Source organism: Crocodylus siamensis, chromosome 4 (genome assembly GCF_052110815.1).
Source record: "Crocodylus siamensis isolate JL-2025a chromosome 4, ASM5211081v1, whole genome shotgun sequence".
Taxonomy (NCBI): Eukaryota; Metazoa; Chordata; order Crocodylia; family Crocodylidae; genus Crocodylus; species Crocodylus siamensis.
The window spans coordinates 59,218,071-59,240,057 of record NC_143398.1 but is presented as its reverse complement, the minus strand read 5'-3'; the positions used below and the strand labels follow the sequence as shown (position 1 = coordinate 59,240,057).

Sequence of the window (21,987 nt, the reverse complement as noted above, 5' to 3'; positions counted from 1 at the left end):
ATCAGATGTGCCTTCTGGAAAGAGTGGCTATGTACAAAGACCAGGAGGTACAATAAAAAGGAGGAACAAAGAACGTTAGCACCGATGCCTTTTAAACCCTGTGATAAAACTGCAACACAGCATGAAGTCACTTGGAACCGAGTCACTTCTGCCGTGTATAGGAAATAGCTACCTCTCTTCCCGGACATGTTCGCCTCTGGTCTCTCCCAGGCTCAGAACAGCTGGACATGTCCACCTGGGGAGGCGGGGATGCTTTTTTCTGTTTACATCTCAGGTTGCTGGCTCACTACTATTGGTGGCCGTTTAGGAAAAGGGAGGGGGGAGCAAGAAATGAGAGGCTGGGGATGCTGCCCCCTATCACATGATGGAAATTTCCACTCTTTAGAAAGCAGAAGGAAAAAAAGAAAAGAAAAAGAAAAGAAAAGCGAGCTGGGGTCGCAAGGCACACTTTGTAACACTCCTCGAAAGGACCTTGCCAATGCACACGTGCTTCATCCCCCCAAAAGAATTTGCCAAAGCCGAGGTGGGTAATTAATTCGAGCTCTTTCAATACGATTGCTTTTTTTAAGGCCAAGGGGTTTGCCGAAGAGCAGCAGAGCCGCTGCGCCCAGCGAGCCACAGGTCTCCGCCTGCTCCGCCTGCACGCCCGGCGCGCGCCTGCCTCCCCCTCACACGGCCCCGCTCCCAGCCGGGCACCGCGGCCGGGCAGCCCAGCCTGAACCAGCCCCCTCCAGCAGCTGCAGGGCGAAGGCTGGCCCTGGGCACTGAGCCCGGGGGGCTGCAGGGATCTCAGGGGCGCGGTACAGCGCTGCTGCTCAGCGTGGGCGGGCGGGGGGGGAGCGGCCAGGGGCGCTGCGAGGCGGTGTCGGAGGGCGGCGAGTGCCGCGGGAACGCACGGGCGCGGGGCTCCCCCGGCCCGCAGGGAGGCCGCGAGGTGTCTCCCCGCGCCGCGGGGCAAGGAGGGACCGAGGCGCACGCGTCCCGACGCAGCCCGCCGAAGACCCGCAGCCTTGCAACCCCTCGCTCTGCGCATGCGCGTCAACCCCCCCCCCCCCCCAGTGTTGCAGCCGCGTGGGGGGGGGGTGGAACGCTCCATTGTCTCCCAGCGCGCGGGGGCGGGACCTGGCGTGGATAGTCCCCCCCAGGCGCTGCAGTGCCTGCGGCTCAGCGCTGTGGCCCCGCGCGGGACGCGGGTGGTTCGGCCCGGTCTGCCCTGAGCCTCTCGTGCCACAGTGCAATGGCGCTGTTCAGCCGGGTTCGCACCTCGCAGCCCCCTGGGAGGGCAGGGGCCACCACCAGGCTGGGGCTGCGATGCAGGAGGGCTTCGTGCCCAGACGCCTGGCTTGTCTCTTGCCCCACTGACGGGCAAGCCAGGGGAAGAATGGGAGCTTATGCCCAGGAGGGGTCATGGTGTAAATCTGTCTTTCCCCTCGCTGCGTTTTCAGGACCCGTTATTTTAAATGGAAAAAGCAACGTGCAGAACAGCGAGGGGTGGCAATAAGCTTGGAAGTGGCCCCTGGGAGCATGATGATGAGATAGTCAGGGGGCTGCGTTTTGACATTTGTAACATTCCCCGTGGGGAAAAAGGTATCAGTGTCAGAGCATGAAACAGCTCTCACCTGGTGGCTCGTGGGAGGAGCTGAAGGAAGCTCCTTTGCTATTTTACTGTTCCTGGGACCTAGCCATTGCATCTGTGCTTCCGTCACCCGTATTCAGCTCGGCTGAGTGCACGTTCTGCCCCTCTGCCCGGTGTGGACAGCAACTCTCTGAATGGGTCTGGGGATTTTAAAAGGGCTTCCAGAGGTGAAGGGAAACCAAAAACAGTGGGATGCAGGTGGCCATTTGCAATGAACAAAAGAGCTTTATAGTGCCAGCCAGGTCAGGGAAACTTTATAACATGCTAAACATACCAGTGATTGGGGTGACTGTAAATAGGCAAACAGGAAAAAGAAAGAAACTTTCAATAATATACTACTGAGGGGAAGGCCACAATGTAAAAGCAAGTAAAAGTTAAGGTTCCCATTATTACAATCACAGTTTACGTACACTTTATTATTATTTTCTAAGCCAGTGGTGCTCAACCTTTTTCTCCAGTGGGCCAGATGCTCAGTGCCTGGCCTGACTCCGGGGCAGATGATGGTTCCAGTCCAGCGCCTGCAGCTGGCACGGCAGGCACTATCTGGCCACATGGCGGGGGGCAGCCCAGTCTGAACCCAGCACCACAGGTGGGGCTGGAGACATCACCCAGCCAAATTTCCTGACCTGTGGAGAGCCTCACAGGTTAGATGCGATGGCTCCAGGCCAGAAGTTGAGCACCCCTGATCTAAGCTGTTATTATTAGGGGTGCACTGATAGAGATTTTGGGGGCTGATACCAATAGCTGATATTTAAGGAGGCATATCAGCCAATACTGATCCAATATCCAATACAGCTGCCTCCAGCTGGTAAGTCCGGTGTGGTTGAAGGGGAGCGGGGAGGGAAGGGGTGTGGGGGGCAGATCAGGACCCCCCCCCACGGTGAGGAAGGAGGCAGGTGCTGCCCAGGGAGGTGAGGGGGGACATGGGACAGAGGCGCGGCTCATGGGGTGGGTGCAGCTCCCACCGCTGCTTGTACAGGGGTGGGGGGTACCCCCACACCTGTGCAGCACAGGGTGGGCTGCAGCTGCAGGGTAGAGCCAGCACTGCACGGCTCTTCTTACTGGGGGCTGGGTTCAGAGTAGGCTTAGGCAGTGCTGAGAAGAGGCTGCAGCCACCCCAAATTTCAGCGCAGCTGTGGCTTTTCCTGATGCTTGGGTGGAGGTGGGGTGTTCAGCTGGGGCTGTGCCAGGCACCAGGTGGTGGCATGAGGCTGGGAGTGGTACTGCAACAAAATCTGGGGTGGCTGCAACATCCTCTGAGCACTGCCAGAGCCTGCTCTGGGCCCAGCCCCAGTGACAAGAGCCCCATGCGGCACCGGCTCTGGCTCCACCCTGCAGCTGCAGCCCTGCCCACCCTGCGCAGATTCAGGGGCACAAGCTCCCCCAGCCCCCACCCTCCCAGGGTGCAAGAAGCGGCAAGAGCTACCTCCACCCAAGCTGCAGCTTTGTCCCAGCCCCTGCCCCCTCTCTCACCGCAGTGAGTGTTGATCTACCCCCCCATGCCCCTTCCCTTGTCCCTCCCCTTTTGACTTACCAGCTGGAGGCAACTCTCCATGCTGCCGGCTTTGCTCCGTGCTGCACCGTGGCTCTGCACAGCACAGGCATTTATCGGCCAATTTATCAGCCCCATAGGGCTGATCTCCAGTATAGACAATTTTCTTCGTATCAGTACTAATCCGATATCAAACCGATGTATCAGTGCACCTCTAGTTATTATCATTACAGGCAACCCCCGCTTAACGCTGTTTCACTTAGCACTATTTTGCTGTAATGCTCATTTTACATTGATACCCGATTCCACTTAACACTCAGTGAGTTTCATTATAACACTCATGGGCATCATACAGCTGGCAGCAGGGAGGTAATTGGTTTCACTTAACGCTATTCTGCTTAATGATCAGTTTTTTGGGAACCAATTAAGAATGCTAAGTGGGGGTTGCCTGTATTTGTACATAATTGGTTCCAGTGGCCCTAGCCAAGACTAGCCTCTATAATATGAATAACCATGTAGAAAGATATGTATGCCCCTTTCCCTAAACTCCTCGGGCAGAAACTATGTTAGTACTAAAGTTTAGTCAGAATTAGTTGGCACAGTGCTGAACATTATTTGGTCTGGTCTTTATTGACTGGATTAAATTTTTATTTATTTTATTTTTTAGATTTATATCTGGTCCCTCCAAAAGCTCAGAGCTGCAGTTATGACCAACATCGTGTTCGATCTATAAACTCACCAAAATCATGTTTAAAGACTTTATATTTGGACAAATCCTCAAAGCCTGTATGTACTGGTTTTAAAACCGGTTTGAGCTATTTCACGTACCTAGTATTGGATAGTATAAGTAATTTACTGAACCAATAGTTAACTCAAGGCTATGAGAAGACTTACAAGTTAAGGTATTACTCATTGTAAAAGTGAGACTCACTTAGGGCCTTAAGTGAATTGTTGTGTTGAATAACTCTTATGGCTATTTTATTTTACTTTGGACAGGTGTATTAATATTATTCATGTTTCTCATGGACATAGCTTATATCTACGCCTGTCAAAACTTAAAACAAAAGTCCTTTGGAGTTCAATGCTTGGGATGCAGGCGCAGATGTGAATGCCAGAGTTTGCACCATGCTCTGGGTTTGTGAAGAAGGTTGCCCCCAGTTGACTCATAATGAAATCCTAATTAGTTTGGGCTGGGGCTGTTGGACATAGCTACAGAAATCAGCATATCTTCATAATGCTCGCCCAGTAGGCGTGGATGGATTTTTGGTTCAAATGTTAAGCATGTTCATAAATCTTTGCAGGACTGAGACCTTGAGTAAAAACTTATTATAATGGAATATTGTCTTACCCAGGCATTCTACACTAGAACAAACTTTGAAAAAAGAAGCACTTCCATTAAAAACAGATATACTTCCTTGATCAGTATTTCTTATTGTCCTCGTTCCATGTTAACTGCAGAACAAATAACAAATTTCTTACAAAAAATGACAACATCAATAAAGTGAAAATAAGATTTAGTTGTTCATAAAGAATCAAAGATATATTCCTTGACATTATTCTTCTCACCCTGGTGACTGCAAGTTCAGCCCTGATACATGTTGCTTGAAACCTTGGTGAATATTAAGAATGAACTGTCATAATTTGGCTTTGTGTTTTGAAGGGAAAACTCTATCTCCTTTCTGCAGCAATAATTAAAAGAGAATAACGTGTGTACAAAGATGGACATTTCAGCTGCTTGATGACAGTGTCATCTTGAGCCAGAACTAGCTCATTTAACACATTGTCAAATAATAACTGGGTTTGTAAGGACAGAGTATCCAGTGACACTTTTTTTTATTACTGCTGTGTCTTTCTTTACCCCACCAAGTACTGACAGAGGCAGAATCCTCAAGGAATAAGTTACTTGATATGAGGCAATTTTATCTGTCAATTTAATAAAGACTATCCTATTTCAACAAAGTACATTCCTCATTTACAGTCTTTTGAGGAATACTAAAACTTGCAGGTTATATAACCTGTTAATAAGGATCTGTATTTTAATTAATATTGCAGAGTTGTAAACCTGAGTATATTAACTGGAAACTCAGTGACCTTGGTTTGGTTTATTTATTAATTTTTATGGGATTTTACGGTATTTCTAAGCATCTTTGTACCTAGTATACAATAGTTTCTTGATTTTACATTTTTCCCAGGCAAGAACAAAAGCATTTTCAGTTGACACTTCAGTAGTTCAGCAGTTGTTTGTAACATATCTCAGGACTTTTTTTCATTCGTGCATGAAAAATATATTTATTTTATATGTTATTTATAGGTCATTGTCTGATTATTGAAATGAAATGGATCAGTCTGAAACAGAAGCAAACATTTAAGAAAAAATAGATTTTCCTTTATATGTCTATTATTATTAATTTTTTAAATTTTTTATAAATTGATGTTGCACAAATATTTCTTCCCAGATGAATATTTTTGTTTTTATACTTCTTGAACTGGAAAACGTGGCATTTACTCATTCCATTTTGTATTTATTGTCACTCCTTGTTTTGTTTCTAAATGTTAAGGGGTTATGTTCTTACTACAATTTATTTTACCATACTTTGGGCATCCTAAATTATAGTTATGTTGAGAATAGCTGTGGTAGGTTCTGATCTTCTCATAGTTACCACCCAGACCTGGTACTGGGATTGCACAGGTTTATGTTTTGGGATTACTATAACCTATTTGAACATAATGATTCTGGGCTGGTTTAGTATTGAATGCCTGTCATGTCATATCATAGCCCTAACACAGATGGCATCCTCCTCTAGTTATATATATATATTCCAGTTTTGGGACTCTACACTTGAAGCAATGTGTGGACAGACTGGAAAAAAATCCAGCAAAGTGACAAATACGATTAGAGGCTTGTGAAGCTTGATTTATGAGGAAAGGCTGAAAGACTGGGGTTATTTAGTCTAGAGAAAAGAAGTCTGAGGGAGGATTTGGTAATAGTCTCCAAGTATGTGAAAGGCAATTGTAACGGGGATAGAAATATACTTTTATTTGTGGTTGTAGGGGACAGGACTACGAACAATGGTCCCAAACTGCAGCAGAGAAAATTTAGGTTGGAAATTAAGCAGAACTTTCTGACTATGAGAGAGGTTAAGCACTGGCACAGGCTACCTAGAGAAATTGTGGAGTCTCAATCCCTGCAAATTTTCAAGAGCAGTTTAGACAGATGCTTGGTGGGAATGGTTTAGTTAGGGATCATCCTGCCTTGAGCAGGGGCCTGGACTAGATGACCACATGAGGTCCCTTTTAGCCCTACTTTCCTGTGATTCTGTTGAGCTGCTATTGTTGACTGAACGGCTAAAAATAATATCTTGGTCATGGTCAGCCCATCTGCTTAGGAGTTACTTATCTCTTGAGGGCAAAGGATCTGTTTCACAGGTGTTTGTCATGGAGTTGGTGTGTGAGCAACTGGCTTCCCTGGTGCTTAGATTCCCCCAAAGGACTAAAACATTCAGAGTTCAACTCGGGTAGAATTTAGGCATGTAAGCCCAAGAGTACAATCTAGAAAACGAACCTCTTAGGGATCTGAAAGATTGTAGGCATCTAAATTTTCCCCAGAAAATTCCCTGGGTGCCTAGAAATCTACTACTGTGAATGCCTGGAACAGTTGTCCTTTTGGTAGGACTGAGCATCTCAGTGCATGTCTCCCACCTGAGCCCTTTTGGGATCTACAAACTCAACATTTCTGTGGCTACAACTCCAGACGGGCAAAGACCAGCTGTAGGGGTGCCCACAGTTTACATAACTGCTTAGTAGTTAGAGTCTCACCCTCAAAGTGGGAGACCAGACTCAAGTGTACTCTGCTCAGCCGGAGGGACTCCCAAGCTCCCACCGCAAGCTAATGAAGATTGAGAGGGGCCGTTCTAACAGGTAAACTGGAATATGCGGCAGACAAGAATATAAAGTTCATTAATTGAAAGACAGGAATTGTATTCATGCACTCACTCTGGCCCACTCTCTCGATTTCTTTTTTTCTTCCTTGAAATCTTGCTCTCTTGGCTGTCCTGTAGCTCAGCCTCAGCAGCAGATGAGTGTCCCCATCAAACTTAGCCTATTGCCTCATGGTTAAGGCACTTTCTTAGGAAGGGGGAGATGTGGGTTTGAATCCCCTAAGGCAAAGATCCCCCTCAACAACATATGGCCCACAGAGCCATTGCAGGGCCCCAGGGTCCTCCCTATCCCTGTGCTGGCACCAGGGCTAAGCAGCAAAGAGCTGTGCTGGGACCAGGCAGCTCATCTGCACCCTTACTGCTGCTGCTTCTTCTCTTCTTTCCCTAACCTCCCCATGGCTGCAGTGTGGGTAAAGGGGCAAGACAGCTGAGAGCTGCTCCCAGGCTACTGTTGTTTCTCCCAGTGCTTCCTCCCCATCCCACCCCCTCAATTGGGGTGCAGATGCAGCTTCCAGCCTGAGGGGAGCATGCCAGGGCTGAGCAGCTAGAAGCTGCATCAGGTCCACACTGCTGCTCCTTCTCTCTCCCCACTTCCCCTCCCTGCCTCTCAGCTGTGGCATAAAGCAGCAGCAGTGTGGATGCAGCTTCAGCTGTCCTGGCACTGCTCCTCATTTGCTGGAAACTATCCATGCTCCAGCTGGGAAGTGGGAGGCTGTGAGAAGCAGCAGCAGTTCAGGCACAGCCCCCAGCTGTCTGGCTTTGGCATGGGCACAGGAAAAGCATCTCTCCACCCCCTTCCCCTCCCCTTCCCCCCTCCTGGACTAGATCTGTGGTTTAAAAAGGATGCTAGCACGTGCCCTAAGGCTGAAGGAGGCATTGAACTTTGGTCTTCCATTTCCTGGGTAAATACAGCAACCAGTGCTATTTTAAAAAAAGGCAGATGGTACTGGTACAACCACCATCTTCATAATAAGGGGCATCTTCATAATAGGGGCCTGGAAAACCCAGCCACTTACAACAAGACTTCCAAGTCTTGGCTACCAATCTCCAAACCTCTCAATGATATCTATCTTTAAAATGTCTGACAAATGACCCAAAACTAGAATGCCTCTTTTGTTGTGTTTTGTGCTGTAAGACGTAACTGTACTTAGGTTTTAACTTTGAAACTTGTTTCAAATACATATTCACTCTCCTATACAGTATTTTTAAAACAAAGAAAACAGGAAGAATGTATAACCATAAATATCAGTCCACAAGTGTTATCTATAGAGATTAAATCAAAAGTCAAAGGGGATTAGGAGCTGTCCCATGCTAATAATAGGTGCCTATGGTCTAGATGTAGGCAGGATTGCAAATACACTCCTGTCCTCAGTGTTCCTTATTGGCCTGTCATTAATTCCATTCTCCAGTTTGGAAATCTCCCCATGTACCATATGAGGAACTCAGGCATGTAACCCAGGCCTGTTGATTCCATTCCCTGGCTCGATACTTAAAATTTAGGGTGTGGTGGCACTGAACATCACCACATCTAAGTCCTTTTGTAAATAGTATATACATGTTTAATATTCTTCTCAAATTACAAGCCTTGCATGGGAGGTGTGGATGAAAAGCATTAGCACAGTGATTCTCAACCAGAGTACGATGATGCACTTGGATGCATGCCCTGTTGAGAGTGCATGCAATATTAGCACTGTTAGGTATGCAAATACCTATACAGGATTCACAAGATACACCCAAAGATTTCAAAGGGGAATCCATGGTGTCAAAGACATTCTGACCCGTTGTGGTCTTTCTGAATTCTTTGCAAGAGAAGACTTGCTCTATTGTTTTTCTGTAGTAAAAAAACATGTCAAAGCCATTGGTGATATGTAGGGGGTGCACATGGGTGCATGTGCACTCCCTGAGCTTGGCCACTGCCAATGGCGCCTGCAGGCGGTCACCACTTACCATCCCTCCCTCCCGCCATACTGCTGGCGGCATCTGCAGATGGTTGCCAATCGCTGCTGGCAGCATCAGTGGGTGGTCGTTGATCGCCAGTCAGCACTTGCCACCCCTGCCTCACTGCCACTGCTGCCCGTGGGCGGTCGCCATGCTGCACCAGCCTCATTAGGCATGTGACATTTATGGTGAAAGCTAAAAGCTGGCATTTTCCAAGGGGGTGTCTTGAGTCTAACAACAGGTGTCTTGAGTTTAGAAAGACTGAGAACCACTGCTACAATGAGGTGCAGGATTATTATAGAGGAGTGTTGATCGTCCCCATGGAGCACTAAGCTACTGTTGGAGCTTAACAAATAATAGAAATTGATGATTAAGCCGTTAATGGTTTCGGGCTTTAGCAAAGATACATTTTTTTGGCTGGTGTATACGGTACATGGTAAGGTCTAGTTGTTCTGTGGCTATTTTGTAGAAGGAATTTATAGAAAGAAAATATCGACAATTAAGGATTATGCTTAATATACTGGTGCTAGACAGTCAGTTTTATGCCACTGATTATATCCCACGTTATGTACCCAGCTAAAGCTAATGCTAGTGTTTGAGAAAGACTTCCCAATATCATCTTTTGTCACTTAAGTACAGCAGTAATGGCAAAATGCAGTTGTCAGTGACAAGTCAAATAATTCTTCAAATGATCAATGCAAGCTGGCTCAGTACAGAGACTTAGCATTTCCTTGGCAGTCTTATGTGGCTGTGTGACAGTAATTTTTTTACTATAACCAGGAGAAATCAGGAAATAGAGATTGAAATGCCTTGCCCTGATACTATGATTGTATCACAACTGATTGAGTCACCCTATTCTCCTATGGACCTACTGGGGTGAAAGCTGTAAGGATGGGTTGGTATCAGGGATATTATTTGGGTGAGGCATGGAAACCCATACCTAAAAGAGTCATATCATGAACATGATAAAGAGCAGAACGAGCTTTAAGTGTGGCAGAAAAATAGTGAGCACAAGTGATTTAACATTGATGTCTGTAAATGGGAAATCTATCAATAAATTGGTCCAGCTGAAGTTGTTGGTACTTGATTAGTAAAAGTCTTTTTAAAGATATAATATGGTGTCTGCAGTATGTTGAAGATCTGGCCTCATAAAAAAGTAAGAAAATTCAATTAATGCTGAAGACTGCTTCAGAGTGATTGAAACACAATATTTTGGGGGTGAAAAATAGAATACCAGACTAAGTCAAGACAATTAAAAAAGCAAATAGCCACAGAATTAAAAGCACGGTCCTCTGCAAAAACTTACTCTCATGCTTAACTTTACTCACATGAGTAGTTCCTTTGAAATAATTTTTCCTTATGAAAGTCCATAAAATGGCTGGTTTGTCAAAGTCTAGGTAGAATCAGAGTTAAAGTGTTTCAGAAGTAAAGAGGCCTTTAGGAGGACCACTTGGGCTCCCATGAAGACTAGAAAGAAAAATAAAGGGGACAAGAGCGTTACAAGGAAGCTACATAATTTTCTGCAATAATTTTTGCCCCAAAGGATGTTAAGGAGGTATCCAAGTTTACATGTTGCAGGCAATGAAGATGAGGCACCATCAGTCAAAGGTCTGGAACAAATTGATAAGTTAAATAGAAACAACTTGCATTGTGTTTTGTTAATCTGTGTAGCAAAATATTTTTAAAACACAATTTAAAATTGATAGATGTTTATCTAGCATTCATGTGTATTTCTTCAGAAAGATTCACCGTATCTTAGAAGCAGCATATCTGCTATGTGATGCAGGGGTTGCTATGGTGAGTTCACATATCTTATTTAATACTGTACCAGAGTAAATAGACTTTGTAACAATCGCTGTTAGCACTGCTCTAAGCAAGGTTATGTCAGCACTTCTATCACAAATGCTTGTTTTAATTCTGAAACTTGACCTAGAAGGTTTAAGTTGAAAGACAAGATGACAGTTCAAAACCAAACCAAGACATTTTTTAACTTTTTTGCATATATGTGATTTTTATATATATAAAAATATGGATGTGTACCACATGAAGAGGAATTCATGAAAGGGATTTTGTGGTTACCAAAAAGGTGAGGTCATAGTTGCAATCATTTCTTGAGATTTTGTGACTCAAAAATGTGTCTGGTTGCCTGTTTGCTTTACTGAAATGGGCAGAACATTACCTTGATGATAGATAGCACTTTGCATTTAATAAAATATTTTTTACGTTTTTCACTATTTAGGGTTCAATTTTAATTTCCCTTCAGTCAGGCATAAATTATGTTTATACTCAGTTTACAACCAACCCCTTTATACTGTCAGTATGTTTTAAAGAGACCTCTTTGTAATAAGAATCATGCCCGTATTTAATGACTCAGTTTAACTAAACGGCACCAGAAATTTAACTCATAAAACTAAAAGTTTATTGTTTATGAATACTTGAGCAGGATAACATGTAATAAAGCAGGGCATTAATAAGAGTAATTGAAGACATTTCTTTTTCTGAAATTTCTATATTTCTAATCCTTCGCTTCAGAAAAGTGTAAATAATTTTCTTACGTTTAGTATGTTTCTTTCATCACTCTCACATATTAGCTTGTAAGTAGGACCAACCATTCCTTTAAAACATTTTGCCTGAGCATAAAATTGGCTTTTTGACTAAAAAAAAATGTTTAGGAAATATCTGATCTCTTCAGAAGGTGAATTTTGCTAGAAAAATCAAAATTTTCAGACACAACTTCCACAAAAACTAAAAAGATACATTTTTACTACATTCAAGGCCTTAGGTTTTTAATTTTTAACAAACAGTAAAACATTTCCACAGAAAATATCCATGATTTTCCAGTTGCCTCTATCTGTAAGGTCTGAGGATGCCTTACTTTAGCACTGGGGCTTTCATAAAAGTTGATACAGCATAAATTTGACTGGAACTATTCCTAGGCGAGGGCCTGATGGATATTCAGAGTGAGTGGAGCACCCATCACCACGCTGTTCCTCCTGCATGAACATGTGAAGCTAAGCAAACACCTTCTTCCCAGAATCCAGGAAGAAGGGAGGGGGGAGAGAAAATCAAATAAATCACTCTATATGCCCATATTAACTAGTAAAGATGGTGGTGGGGAGGGGAGCTGTTTTCTGTGTAATTACTCCTGGCATCAGGAAGAAAAAGATAAAATAAAATGTCAGATTTCACCCTGATTTACACTGTAAGTCATACATAGCATTTAGATTTGAACATGCAGCAGATTGAAGCCCTCTATTTAAGTGGAATTTTAGTGAACTCCAAATGAGTCTGGGGTAGCCTGCTGTTGTTGTGTTGGGGTCTGCATGTTACAATATCAGCACGGTATAATATTGATTACTTTGGTCAGCCTCTTCAACCCCATTTGATGTCAGCATGTCTAACTTTGCAAGACGTACCAATGGGCTACAGAAAGAGGAGAAACAACATACCATGTTAGATAAAATGTGTACTGCAACTTTATGTTTTAAGACTATAGGTTTTTTCAAACAGCTTTACAATACTTCTGTGATTATTCAGGGACAGCAGTTGCAGCCTTATAGAAATACTAGGAAATACCATCTAAATAGTAAATTGCTCTAAACAATAGGTAGAGCCCTTTTCCCCCCAGCACCACCTGGGGTGGTGAGGAACAATGGTAATAAGCCGATGGAGAATAGGTTTAGGTTAGAGATCAGGAGGCAATATTTTACAGTTAGGGTGGCCAAAATCTGGAACCAACTTCCCAGGGAAGTGGTCCTTGCCCCTACCTTTGGCAAATTCAAGACGGGGTTGGATGATCACCTGTCTGGGGTCTTGTGAACCCAGCATTCATTCCTGCCTGTAGCAGGGGGTCAGGCTAGATGATCTGTTCAGGTCCCTCCTGACCCTAGTTACTATGAAACTATGAAAGATGATAATGAATTGTACAGTCTATTGTACCACCGGTCCTTGGAGAATGATTTATACAGTAGAATGTACACCCTCCAAAAGAGCTATCACAGTGAAGGGTTGGTAATTAGTAATTTTTCTAATAAATCCCCATATTCATGTTTTCATCAAGAGTTAGTTTGGGGGTTATTTGTATTTAAATAGTCAACATGCCGAAAAGTTCTTCTAGAACAACCGTCCTAAAAAACTGTTTTGTTACTACAGGTATTCCTGTGGCACTGTGGTCACAGCATATAAGTACTGTGACAGGTATGAACACTAATATAAAAAATGCCCCCCTCCATGAAAATCAGTTTAATGATATAAAATGCTGGCCTCATTGAAATCAGTGGGAGTTCTGACACTGACTTAAGGGGTGCCAGGATTTTACCGCTAATCAGCAGATTTTCCGGAATGGTTAATTAACAGTGGGTTTAAATAAACATGCCTATCACTGCTGTGAAGCTTGCCCAATTTAGGGAAGCAATGGGTTTTGGGAAAACTGGCAAAAGGACTGACATTCATCTGCGGGGGTCTTCAGCTGAAAACACTGTTGGCAGTTCCACAAAGTACCATCAATGAGGACAACAATCTTAATCCCTGAGACAGGACACAGATAATCCTTCAGGTAAGTGGATCTTAAAACATAACAGGCTCTAAAGGTCATAGCCACTGACAACAAGGCAAACAACCAGCACAGAGAATAACATAGCAAGGCAACATGCTGAGACAACCCTTCAGCCACTTGCAGAGGATGAGCAGTTACATACCGCAACAACTGAGGCTTCCCTGCTTTCCTTCTGGGCATCCCCATGTGGAGGGCATTCCAGCTCCAGCTCTGAGGTGACAAAGATGTGGATTACTATGGTAGGCTTACACGTGAGAAAAGGTCCTACAGGTCAGCCACTCTCCAAGAGTTTAGTTGTTGCGACAGAGCACTTGGCTGCAGACCATCCTACTGAAAAGGGGACCACCACATCAGTTGCCATTCCATGTCTGAAATGTCACCTTTCAAACCATAGGAAACATTAGCATCTAGCTGTTTCTGAGCTATCAGTCGCTAAAATCACATCCAAAGTAAAGGGGGTGAAGTTTGGGTAAAGCCAGGAAGTAGTTAGATTTTTTTTTTATAGAAAAATATTTCATAGCAACAGCATTTACATAGCACTTTACGTAAAGACAGTGCAAGCATTAACTAATGGTCATACCACCACTGTTAAGTAACAAAATAACATTGTACAGTTTTTGTATATCAGGACTAGAAAATACACCATGCATAATGGCTGAGTTTTGTAGTGGGGAGTCCTGATTAGATCAGAAATATTTCAGTGGGATCTTGAAACAATAGAGCATGTCTCCTCTACCTTTCAACCGGCTTGGGAACACTGATTTAAAACACATGCTACATCCCAAAATGGATGAACATAGTGACTACTTCAGCACAGCATGAATAGGTTCACTCTCTCATGAAACTCTCTAAGGCATATGTTTACTGGTAATCTTGGTTTTAACTATATGCTTTTTACAAGTATGGGAGATGGTCTGTATTTTTCAAAATATTGATGAAAAAACAAGCAAATCCTGAACCTTAGGTAACTGCTAAATCACATGAGCTTTGCCATGCTTCAAGCTTTCGGGTTTCTCTTTTTAGTTTTGTCTTTGTTCCTTTTTTTTTTTCTTTAGAAATGAAAATTTCTTATTTCAGAAATGAATGTCAAAGGATTTGCAGAGCAGGAGAAGAGTCATTTAATAAGTTAACAAGACAAGGCAAATTCCTTCAAAATATGTGTCCAGAGGTTCAGACAGCATCAGGAAATGAAACTTTCCCCAGTCTGACCACAAGTTCATTTGTGAGACAGTATTTCACACTGGTGCTTTTAAACAAATTCATGCATGAAGTTCTGATTAATGAAACAGTAGGGAGGAAGAAAACTGCTAGCAGCCACAGAATCATGATTTTTTTACTAAAAGATAAAGGGGAGAGTTAGTGCACCTGTGTAAGGCAGAACACCTACTAATAACAACAGTTTAGACTGAATAAGAACTTAAAAATTGGGCCCATGGTTTTACTTGGCAGTTTACTGCCTTAGTATCTCTGTGCAGACAGATACAAAGCAAATAACAGAACAAGATTTGCCTTCCATTTCAACTTCATTTTCAGTAGAATGACACAGCCTCCTTTTCTCTGAAGTGCTAGATTCACTTTATGAATTTCTGCTTCGAAAACATAATTTCAGCTGAGTAGACCTTTTTCTTATTGGAGTATTTATTAACATTATTAAATTAGGGCAGATCTTCTTTCCTCACTCAGACAACCTCATTGGAGTCCAAGTGGCTGACATGTATGTTATACAAGCAAGGCAGCAGGCAAATAGAATTAACCAAAAATGGAATAGTTCCTGTGAAAACTCATGTGAGCTGTGCTCCATTAATACAACCCCTTTTGCCTATTGCCTTTTGTCATGCCTGGTTTCTTGCTTTTGGAACTGAAATTCTTGCAGTAGGTGTGACTTCAGCCCCAAGAAAGAGGTACCGCCTTGTGGTGCTTACATGAGGAAACATCAGCCAGTTAAGGAGCAGTGTTGATAGACTAAAGGGATTCCCCTCTAGAGGTTGGCAGGAGAATGGCTAAAACAGATCCCAGAGAGGGCACATAAGGAGGCATAAATCATAACACTGAACCTAGCCCAGTACAGTGGTGACTAAAAATCACTATTGCCATACAGTTGCTGTTCAAGAACTTAGATGAAATTAATCAATAGTTAGTCCAGATGGCTACCACGTAAAAACCCAGGCCATCTTGAAACTTACTTGCAGGATCACGTGATCTTGGACCCCATGGGTTTAGAAACAGGAAACATATGTTCAGATCTAGACCTGGCTTGAATCAATGGTATTTCTACAACCATTTCTTCTTTTTGCCATATTAGGCCATACATTTATTGCAGACTTACTGTGCCCAGTACTGGAGCCCTTGTGCATGCCACAGTACCCCACAGGCAGAAGCAGTGTAGACAGAGGTAGGCTAACTTGTACTGTTTAATGACAGAACTAGTTAGCCCAAGGTGGAATGGGTGTGACCATGCTACTTCTGATCAAAGGGAGGGCAACATGTGCACAACATAGGGCACCGATGCCATTTAAAGTAAATTTAACATCACTTTAGTGAAACTGTAGAGACAGATTTATTACTATTAAACCCAACATGGATGAGGAGAGTCCACATAAATACAAATCTAATTGATAACAGAAATCTGACTGAATCATATAATCAAACCATGGATCTCTATAAGAACTTACATGTTCCTCACATTCTTATTAAGTAATAATACAGAAAGTAACATTTATCTCACTTACCATGTAATGCTCCTTACAGTAATAATTTTTTTTCCTGAGTCTTGTTTTGTCAACCCTGAAGGAATGGAAGGAAAAAAATTTCAGTTCAGTGCATCAACATGTTTAAATAGTGCCTTGGAGGAAGGATTCGGAAGCAAATATGTACCATTGCAAGGGGCAGCTGCTCTTATAGATTTCCAGTTAAACAAACATCTGTTGCAAGGTAAATCTCGTAATAAGGTTGTTTTCTCACGTTTTTTGAAGGGTCATGGCCATAACCTGTGAATTGTGTTTTTCAGGCTTACGATATTGCTAACCAATATTTTCACAAAATTACCCAATAATATAATAAACAATAACAGTGTGCAAGCACAGCATGCAGAAAACGTGGAAGTTCATTAACTGCTGCAATTGTTTGTTTCAGATCTTACTCCAAATTGCACTTTACAGAATGATTGGAAGGACTGAATTGAATAGGCAATTAAGCTGATGTTATATTGAATAAATTGGAATATGGGTATAAGAAAATAGGTATTTAAATTAATGATGACCCAGTTAAACCATAACAGATACATTAAGCTCATGGGCTAGAGCCACACATGACTTCACATATGAAGTCCTATTCTACCTGTAACTGGTTATTCAGAAGCATGAGTAAGGATTAAAGATTGGGACCTTAACTTTTGCTGCACTATGCCTGCTGCCTTCTTTAAAATTTTCTGTCAGTTGTCTCAAATAATTTTTAAAAATGGGATATAATTTTTAAATATATGGTACCTTAGAAATCATTGCTTGTTGGTTTTTCCATTCAGTGACATTTTTACCAGTGTGGAAAATGGCTGTTTTTGTTGTTTTCAATAACCCAGTTCAGAAAGATTAAAAGTTTTAAACATTTGGATGAAGATTTCTTTTTTGTTTTTATGAATATTTTCCTAGCCTTTTTGTATTTTTCCAATCCAGAAAGGTCTTTCATACAGTACAGTTTATAATTTTCCATGTGTTCTTGGTTTCTGATGTTTAATGGTTCTGTTTGTGTAGGGTGGTATGATTACATACAGCCCAATAGTATCTCACCTTGAAGAAAGCCTACTAATTGGAAAATAAAAAATTCTATGTGCTGTTAAGGAGCATTTTGTGCCAAATTATTAATTTTTTCTCATGCCTTTAGTCTGGATAGTGGAACCTATGGAAAAGGAAGTATGTGGTCTAACAGGAAATTCCCCTTGTAAGAAGAACATCCACTCTAAAACAGAACCCTAGTGTGATGTCTTCCCAAGGCCAAATGAAGCAAAAACACTGAAGACACTATCATAATAAATACCACTTGGCAGTAATCACTCTGTGTTTTCATCCTAACAGAGCTACTGATCAACATACACCCAGTAGTGTAACTCTTGAAGTTTAGACTAAGAGCAAGAACTAAGCAAGACATTGGATGATGACAGAAGAAATTCCATTCAGTGCCTTAACCAAGGTGATAGCCTCAAACTAAGAGTGTATCAGTGATCGCCCATCACAGCCTGAGAACTGAATGCAGCACATACTAGCTACAAGGGCCCACTAATCTGCATCCTCTGCTAAAATTACTAAGAGTTTAGATTATGGATTTGTACAAAATGGTTTGGATAGGGGTGATCATGCCTCAGGCAGAGGGTTGGACTAGATCACCTCTGGAGGTCCCTTTCAACCCTTCTCTATGGCCACGTCCAGACAAACGTGGCCATGAGGTATGTGGCTGCGGTGCCACATACTGCACGTTCGGTTGTTCTCCGCATAGCAAAGGGAGCTGCACAGAGGGTTTTGTTGACCCCTGAATATCCACTGGTCAACCCACAGAGGAAAAAAAATGGAGCAGTGCACTCACAGGCAGCACACACTGCTCAAAAGCAGAGCTGGGCTGCTCGGAGCTGTGCTGCAGCTACCAGCCAGGCTCCATGTGGCAGAATCATCGCTGCTACAGCCCCAGGACCCAGGTAAGGCTGCTGGGGCCAGCCCAGTGTTGGCCCAAGCCTCCCCTACTGCCCTTGGGGTAACTTGCTGTGAGTCAGAGCACGTGTGGCACAAGCGTTCCCCAAGGACAACTAGCAGCAGCACAAGATGCACCACAGCTAGTTGTCCCCAGGGAACCAATGTCCATATCATGTGTGGACAGGACCTCTGATTCTTTGATATTATAATTACAGAAGATTAGAGGAAGCATTGGAGAACAAAATAATACAACTGGAAATTTCAAAATATATATGTCTGATTGAGAAGATTCCCTGCTGGCTAAAATATTGCTTCTTGGATCAGAATAGATTTGCATGTGTCCAGGAAGTAAGAGCATTACTGAAATTCCAAAATCAGCTTTCTCTCAGGAGTTCTGGGGACTAGGGGACATTGTTTTGGTTTGTTTTTAGGATTAAGGAGGGAATAAAAAGCAAACAATAAAAAACTTTTGATAGCAGTGGGGGCTCAGTAATGGCAAATTTGCTTGCTGTGGACTAATCAGAGTGTAATTGCTGGAAGGAACCAATCTTCCATTAATTAGAAAAGCGGTCAACTTAATCTGTCATTGTGCCAAAATAGTGTTGTTCAGTTGAAAAATTGTGTTGAACTAATTCATGTAATTGTTTTAAGTAATGCTTTTATAATAGTCATTAAGAAACATTCTTAATATAATTTTCTAAAACTTTAAAACCTGTATGAGAGAGATTTTCATATTCACAAAAGACAACTGTTTCTATTTAAACTAACATCTTGACTAGATCATATTTCATTCAGAATGATTAGTACATCATTTTTATATTATTGTGTATGAGATAAAACAGTTTACATACTAAGTGCACTTAAGCTAGGCATAAACCAGTTTAAACATTTGTGGAAGGGTTTTTCCCTCTATATCAGGTGTGAATGCATTGAAAAATGTCTTTGATCCTGTCTATTTAATCCAGATATAGTCAGGTGAATCTTCTCATCAACTAAACCCTCCTTGCATTGCCCAGTTGTACAGGGTGGGTGCAAACTGGCTAGGAACAAATGGCAAAAAAAATTCCCCTTGCACACGTGACTCCTCCAGTGGTGCAAAGGCAGAGAAACCAAAGCAAGAAACCGTCACCATCCTGTGTCCTGTTTAATACAGGTGTCAGGTTATTTAGGGGCCCTCATAAGATCCCATAATTTAAAGTTGATCCTCAGCAGTTAAAAAGTATACAGGGTTTGGTGGCATGGGATCAAGAGATCTAACCAAGCAGACAGATTGAAGAAGCCAACCCAACAGATTTAATCCTATTTAAGAACATTTAAATCCAGTATTTCATTTAACCTAATATAGTAACCATAATTAATTAATTACAAGTGCAGGATCTTCTGTATAATCTATTTGCATCTATAACAGTGCCAGCAGTAAGTTAATCACATAACAAGACCGTAAACTGTAGTCTTTTTTAGACTAGAGTCTGCTGTTGGGATGTCTAAGGCAAAATCCCATCGTGTTCCAAATACTTTACAATTCTATCATCCTTGACTGCTGGTTTTGAGATAATATAGGAAGCAGCAGTATGAAGAACAGAGACTGGATTTTCAGTCCAATTATCGTATTTACCCAAATCCAAGATGACTTTGAATTTAAGATGTCTCCTGAATACTTAGATTCTATACATGGAAAATTCTAAGTTTGTTACACTTTTCCATGTATAGAATCTAATTATGGAAGTGTTTTCTTAAATGTGTATCCCACCCCCGCCACCAGTGCAGCAAAGAAAGCAGCGGCAGGGGTGCAAGCAGCAGGTGCAAGCAACAGCAGGAGCAAATAGCCTGACTCCCACCCTTTGCCCCTGCCCCTATGCTCTCTCCCTGCTATTTGCCTCCTCCCAATGTCTGTCTTCTTCTGTGCCTGTCCTTCCTGTCACCTCCCCACCCCAAACGTGCCTGTGCCCTTGGCCACTTGCCCCCCTTACACCACTTACCCTGTGACAACTCCAGCTCCAGCTCCAGCTGTAGCCCCTGGTCAGGTCAGAGACAGAGCCACAACTGGAGCAATAGCAGCTCCTCTGACTGCACATCTCCTGCTGCCCTCAGTCTTCTTCCTACTCACTGCACTGCACCACATGGTGTCCCCTGTTCTCCCACCCGCACCATGCTTCCTATCCTGTGTTGCACAGTCTCCCCTGCTCTCCTTCCCCCTTGCAGCACACGGTCTCCTCTGCTTCTCCACCTCAGGAACTGCCTCCAGCCACCTTGATCCCGGCCCTGGGACTCAGATACAAGATGAGGCCTCCCCCCATTCCTCCCGCCCCCCCGGTGTTAAATGGGGAAGGAAATCTCATTTTGGATACAAGTAAATATGGTATTTCTGTGAATGTGTTTTGTATTAATTGAAAAAAACCTGGGGAAAATACATGCACTCAAGTTGTAGTTTCAATAGGAATCAGAAATCCAGTACACATCAGCCATTCTATATAAATTCAGTGTTTTTGTAACAATATAAAATATTAGTTACATGTTACTATTACATTTTTATTGCAGTATAGCCCATAGGGAAATACGGCTGAGATATCATTGCCCTAATTACTATAAAAGCATAATAAGTGACAATTCCCACTCCAAAGATTGGACTCCACTGCAGAAAGAACACAGTAAAATAAAAGGAATGTAGCAAAATAAAAGCTCATATTTCAGATTTATGAATCAGAAAGGAACATTCTCCTCATGTAGGACCTCCTAGAATTAGCTGAGGTATTTGAGGTTAGGAGCAATGTAGATACATGGTGAAACATCAAATATTGGCCACTGTCAAGATAAGTTATTGAAGTTGGAGAATCAATAGTCTGATCAAGTCTGGCAAACCTGCATGTTCATAATTAGATGAGACTAAAAACATGTTTTTTACAAGTTAACCAAAGGGCTATAAAAACATGAGTGTAATAAACATGATTTCATTAGTATAATAAACACAATTTAAAGACTTACAACGTAAGCCAGATTTTTCCTTTTAAAGGGGAAAAAATGCACATCCACCATCATCTCACATGGCAACAATAATAATGAGGAATAACAATAATATGAATCATTGTTATAAGTCATCTGGTTGTCTGTTATTTCTCTGAAAGCTGATAAAGCATTATATAAAGCCACCATGGGGGATAGGGAACACCATAACATATAAATACATGAAATTGATGGGGGGAAGAATAACATTTCCCAAGCTGAAATTTTAAAACCTTAAATAAGAAACAAAACAGAATGTTTTACTTTAAACCAATGCTACTCAACTTACCCAGTCCTATGGGCCAGACAAATGGCATAGGGCTGGTCCCTGGGTATGATCCAGCACATGGGCCTGGCCCCATCCAGTGTTGCACACTGGATCCAGCTGCAGACAGCCTGATTCTGCACACCAAATCCAGCAGCAAACCAGCCTTGCACACTAGATTGTGCTGCTGCATACAGCTATGTCGTCTGGCCCATGGGACTTCCCAAAGGTCTGGAACTTCAGCAGCAAGCATGTAGTGACAGTGTCAACTGACTTGGCTCTTGTGGCCACAGCAGTTGATCCTGCCACTACTCTTCCACTGCCAATCGTCCAGACCCATGAGGAGTTCCATAGGCCAGATGACATCCGGCCTGCAGGTTATAAGTTAAGCACCGGTACTTTAAGCTACATTTTCTGTATTACTTGTTTTTTTACAAGTTGTTAATTAACTTGTAAATTAATTAACAACCGATCTATCTTAGGTCCT

General features: G+C 42.7%; 2 protein-coding genes across 5 annotated transcripts in view; one reads left to right on the top strand and one right to left on the bottom strand.

Annotated features, from left to right (window-relative positions):
• The first annotated feature begins 355 nt into the window (after positions 1-355).
• Positions 356-21,987, top strand: part of SLC38A4 (solute carrier family 38 member 4) — a 64,208-nt gene continuing 42,576 nt past the window's right edge. For 2 of the 4 annotated variants that reach the window (XM_090042400.1, XM_090042401.1), the window contains exon 1: positions 356-523. The gene's annotated coding sequence lies outside the window, so the exon portion shown is untranslated. Of the gene's footprint in view, positions 524-13,954; positions 16,491-17,626; positions 17,742-21,987 lie in introns of those variants that run through there. The other 2 variants (XM_090042404.1, XM_090042402.1) reach the window with 2 other exon arrangements.
• Positions 11,401-21,987, bottom strand: part of LOC149865765 (uncharacterized) — a 49,216-nt gene continuing 38,629 nt past the window's right edge. Inside the window, exons 4-5 of the mRNA XM_090042405.1 lie at positions 16,289-16,343; positions 11,401-13,769 (exon numbers count right to left, since the gene is read on the bottom strand). Coding sequence (XP_089898531.1) covers positions 13,407-13,769; positions 16,289-16,291 — 366 coding nt within the window. The 5' untranslated portion in view covers positions 16,292-16,343 and the 3' untranslated portion in view covers positions 11,401-13,406. The remainder of the gene's footprint in view (positions 13,770-16,288; positions 16,344-21,987) is intronic.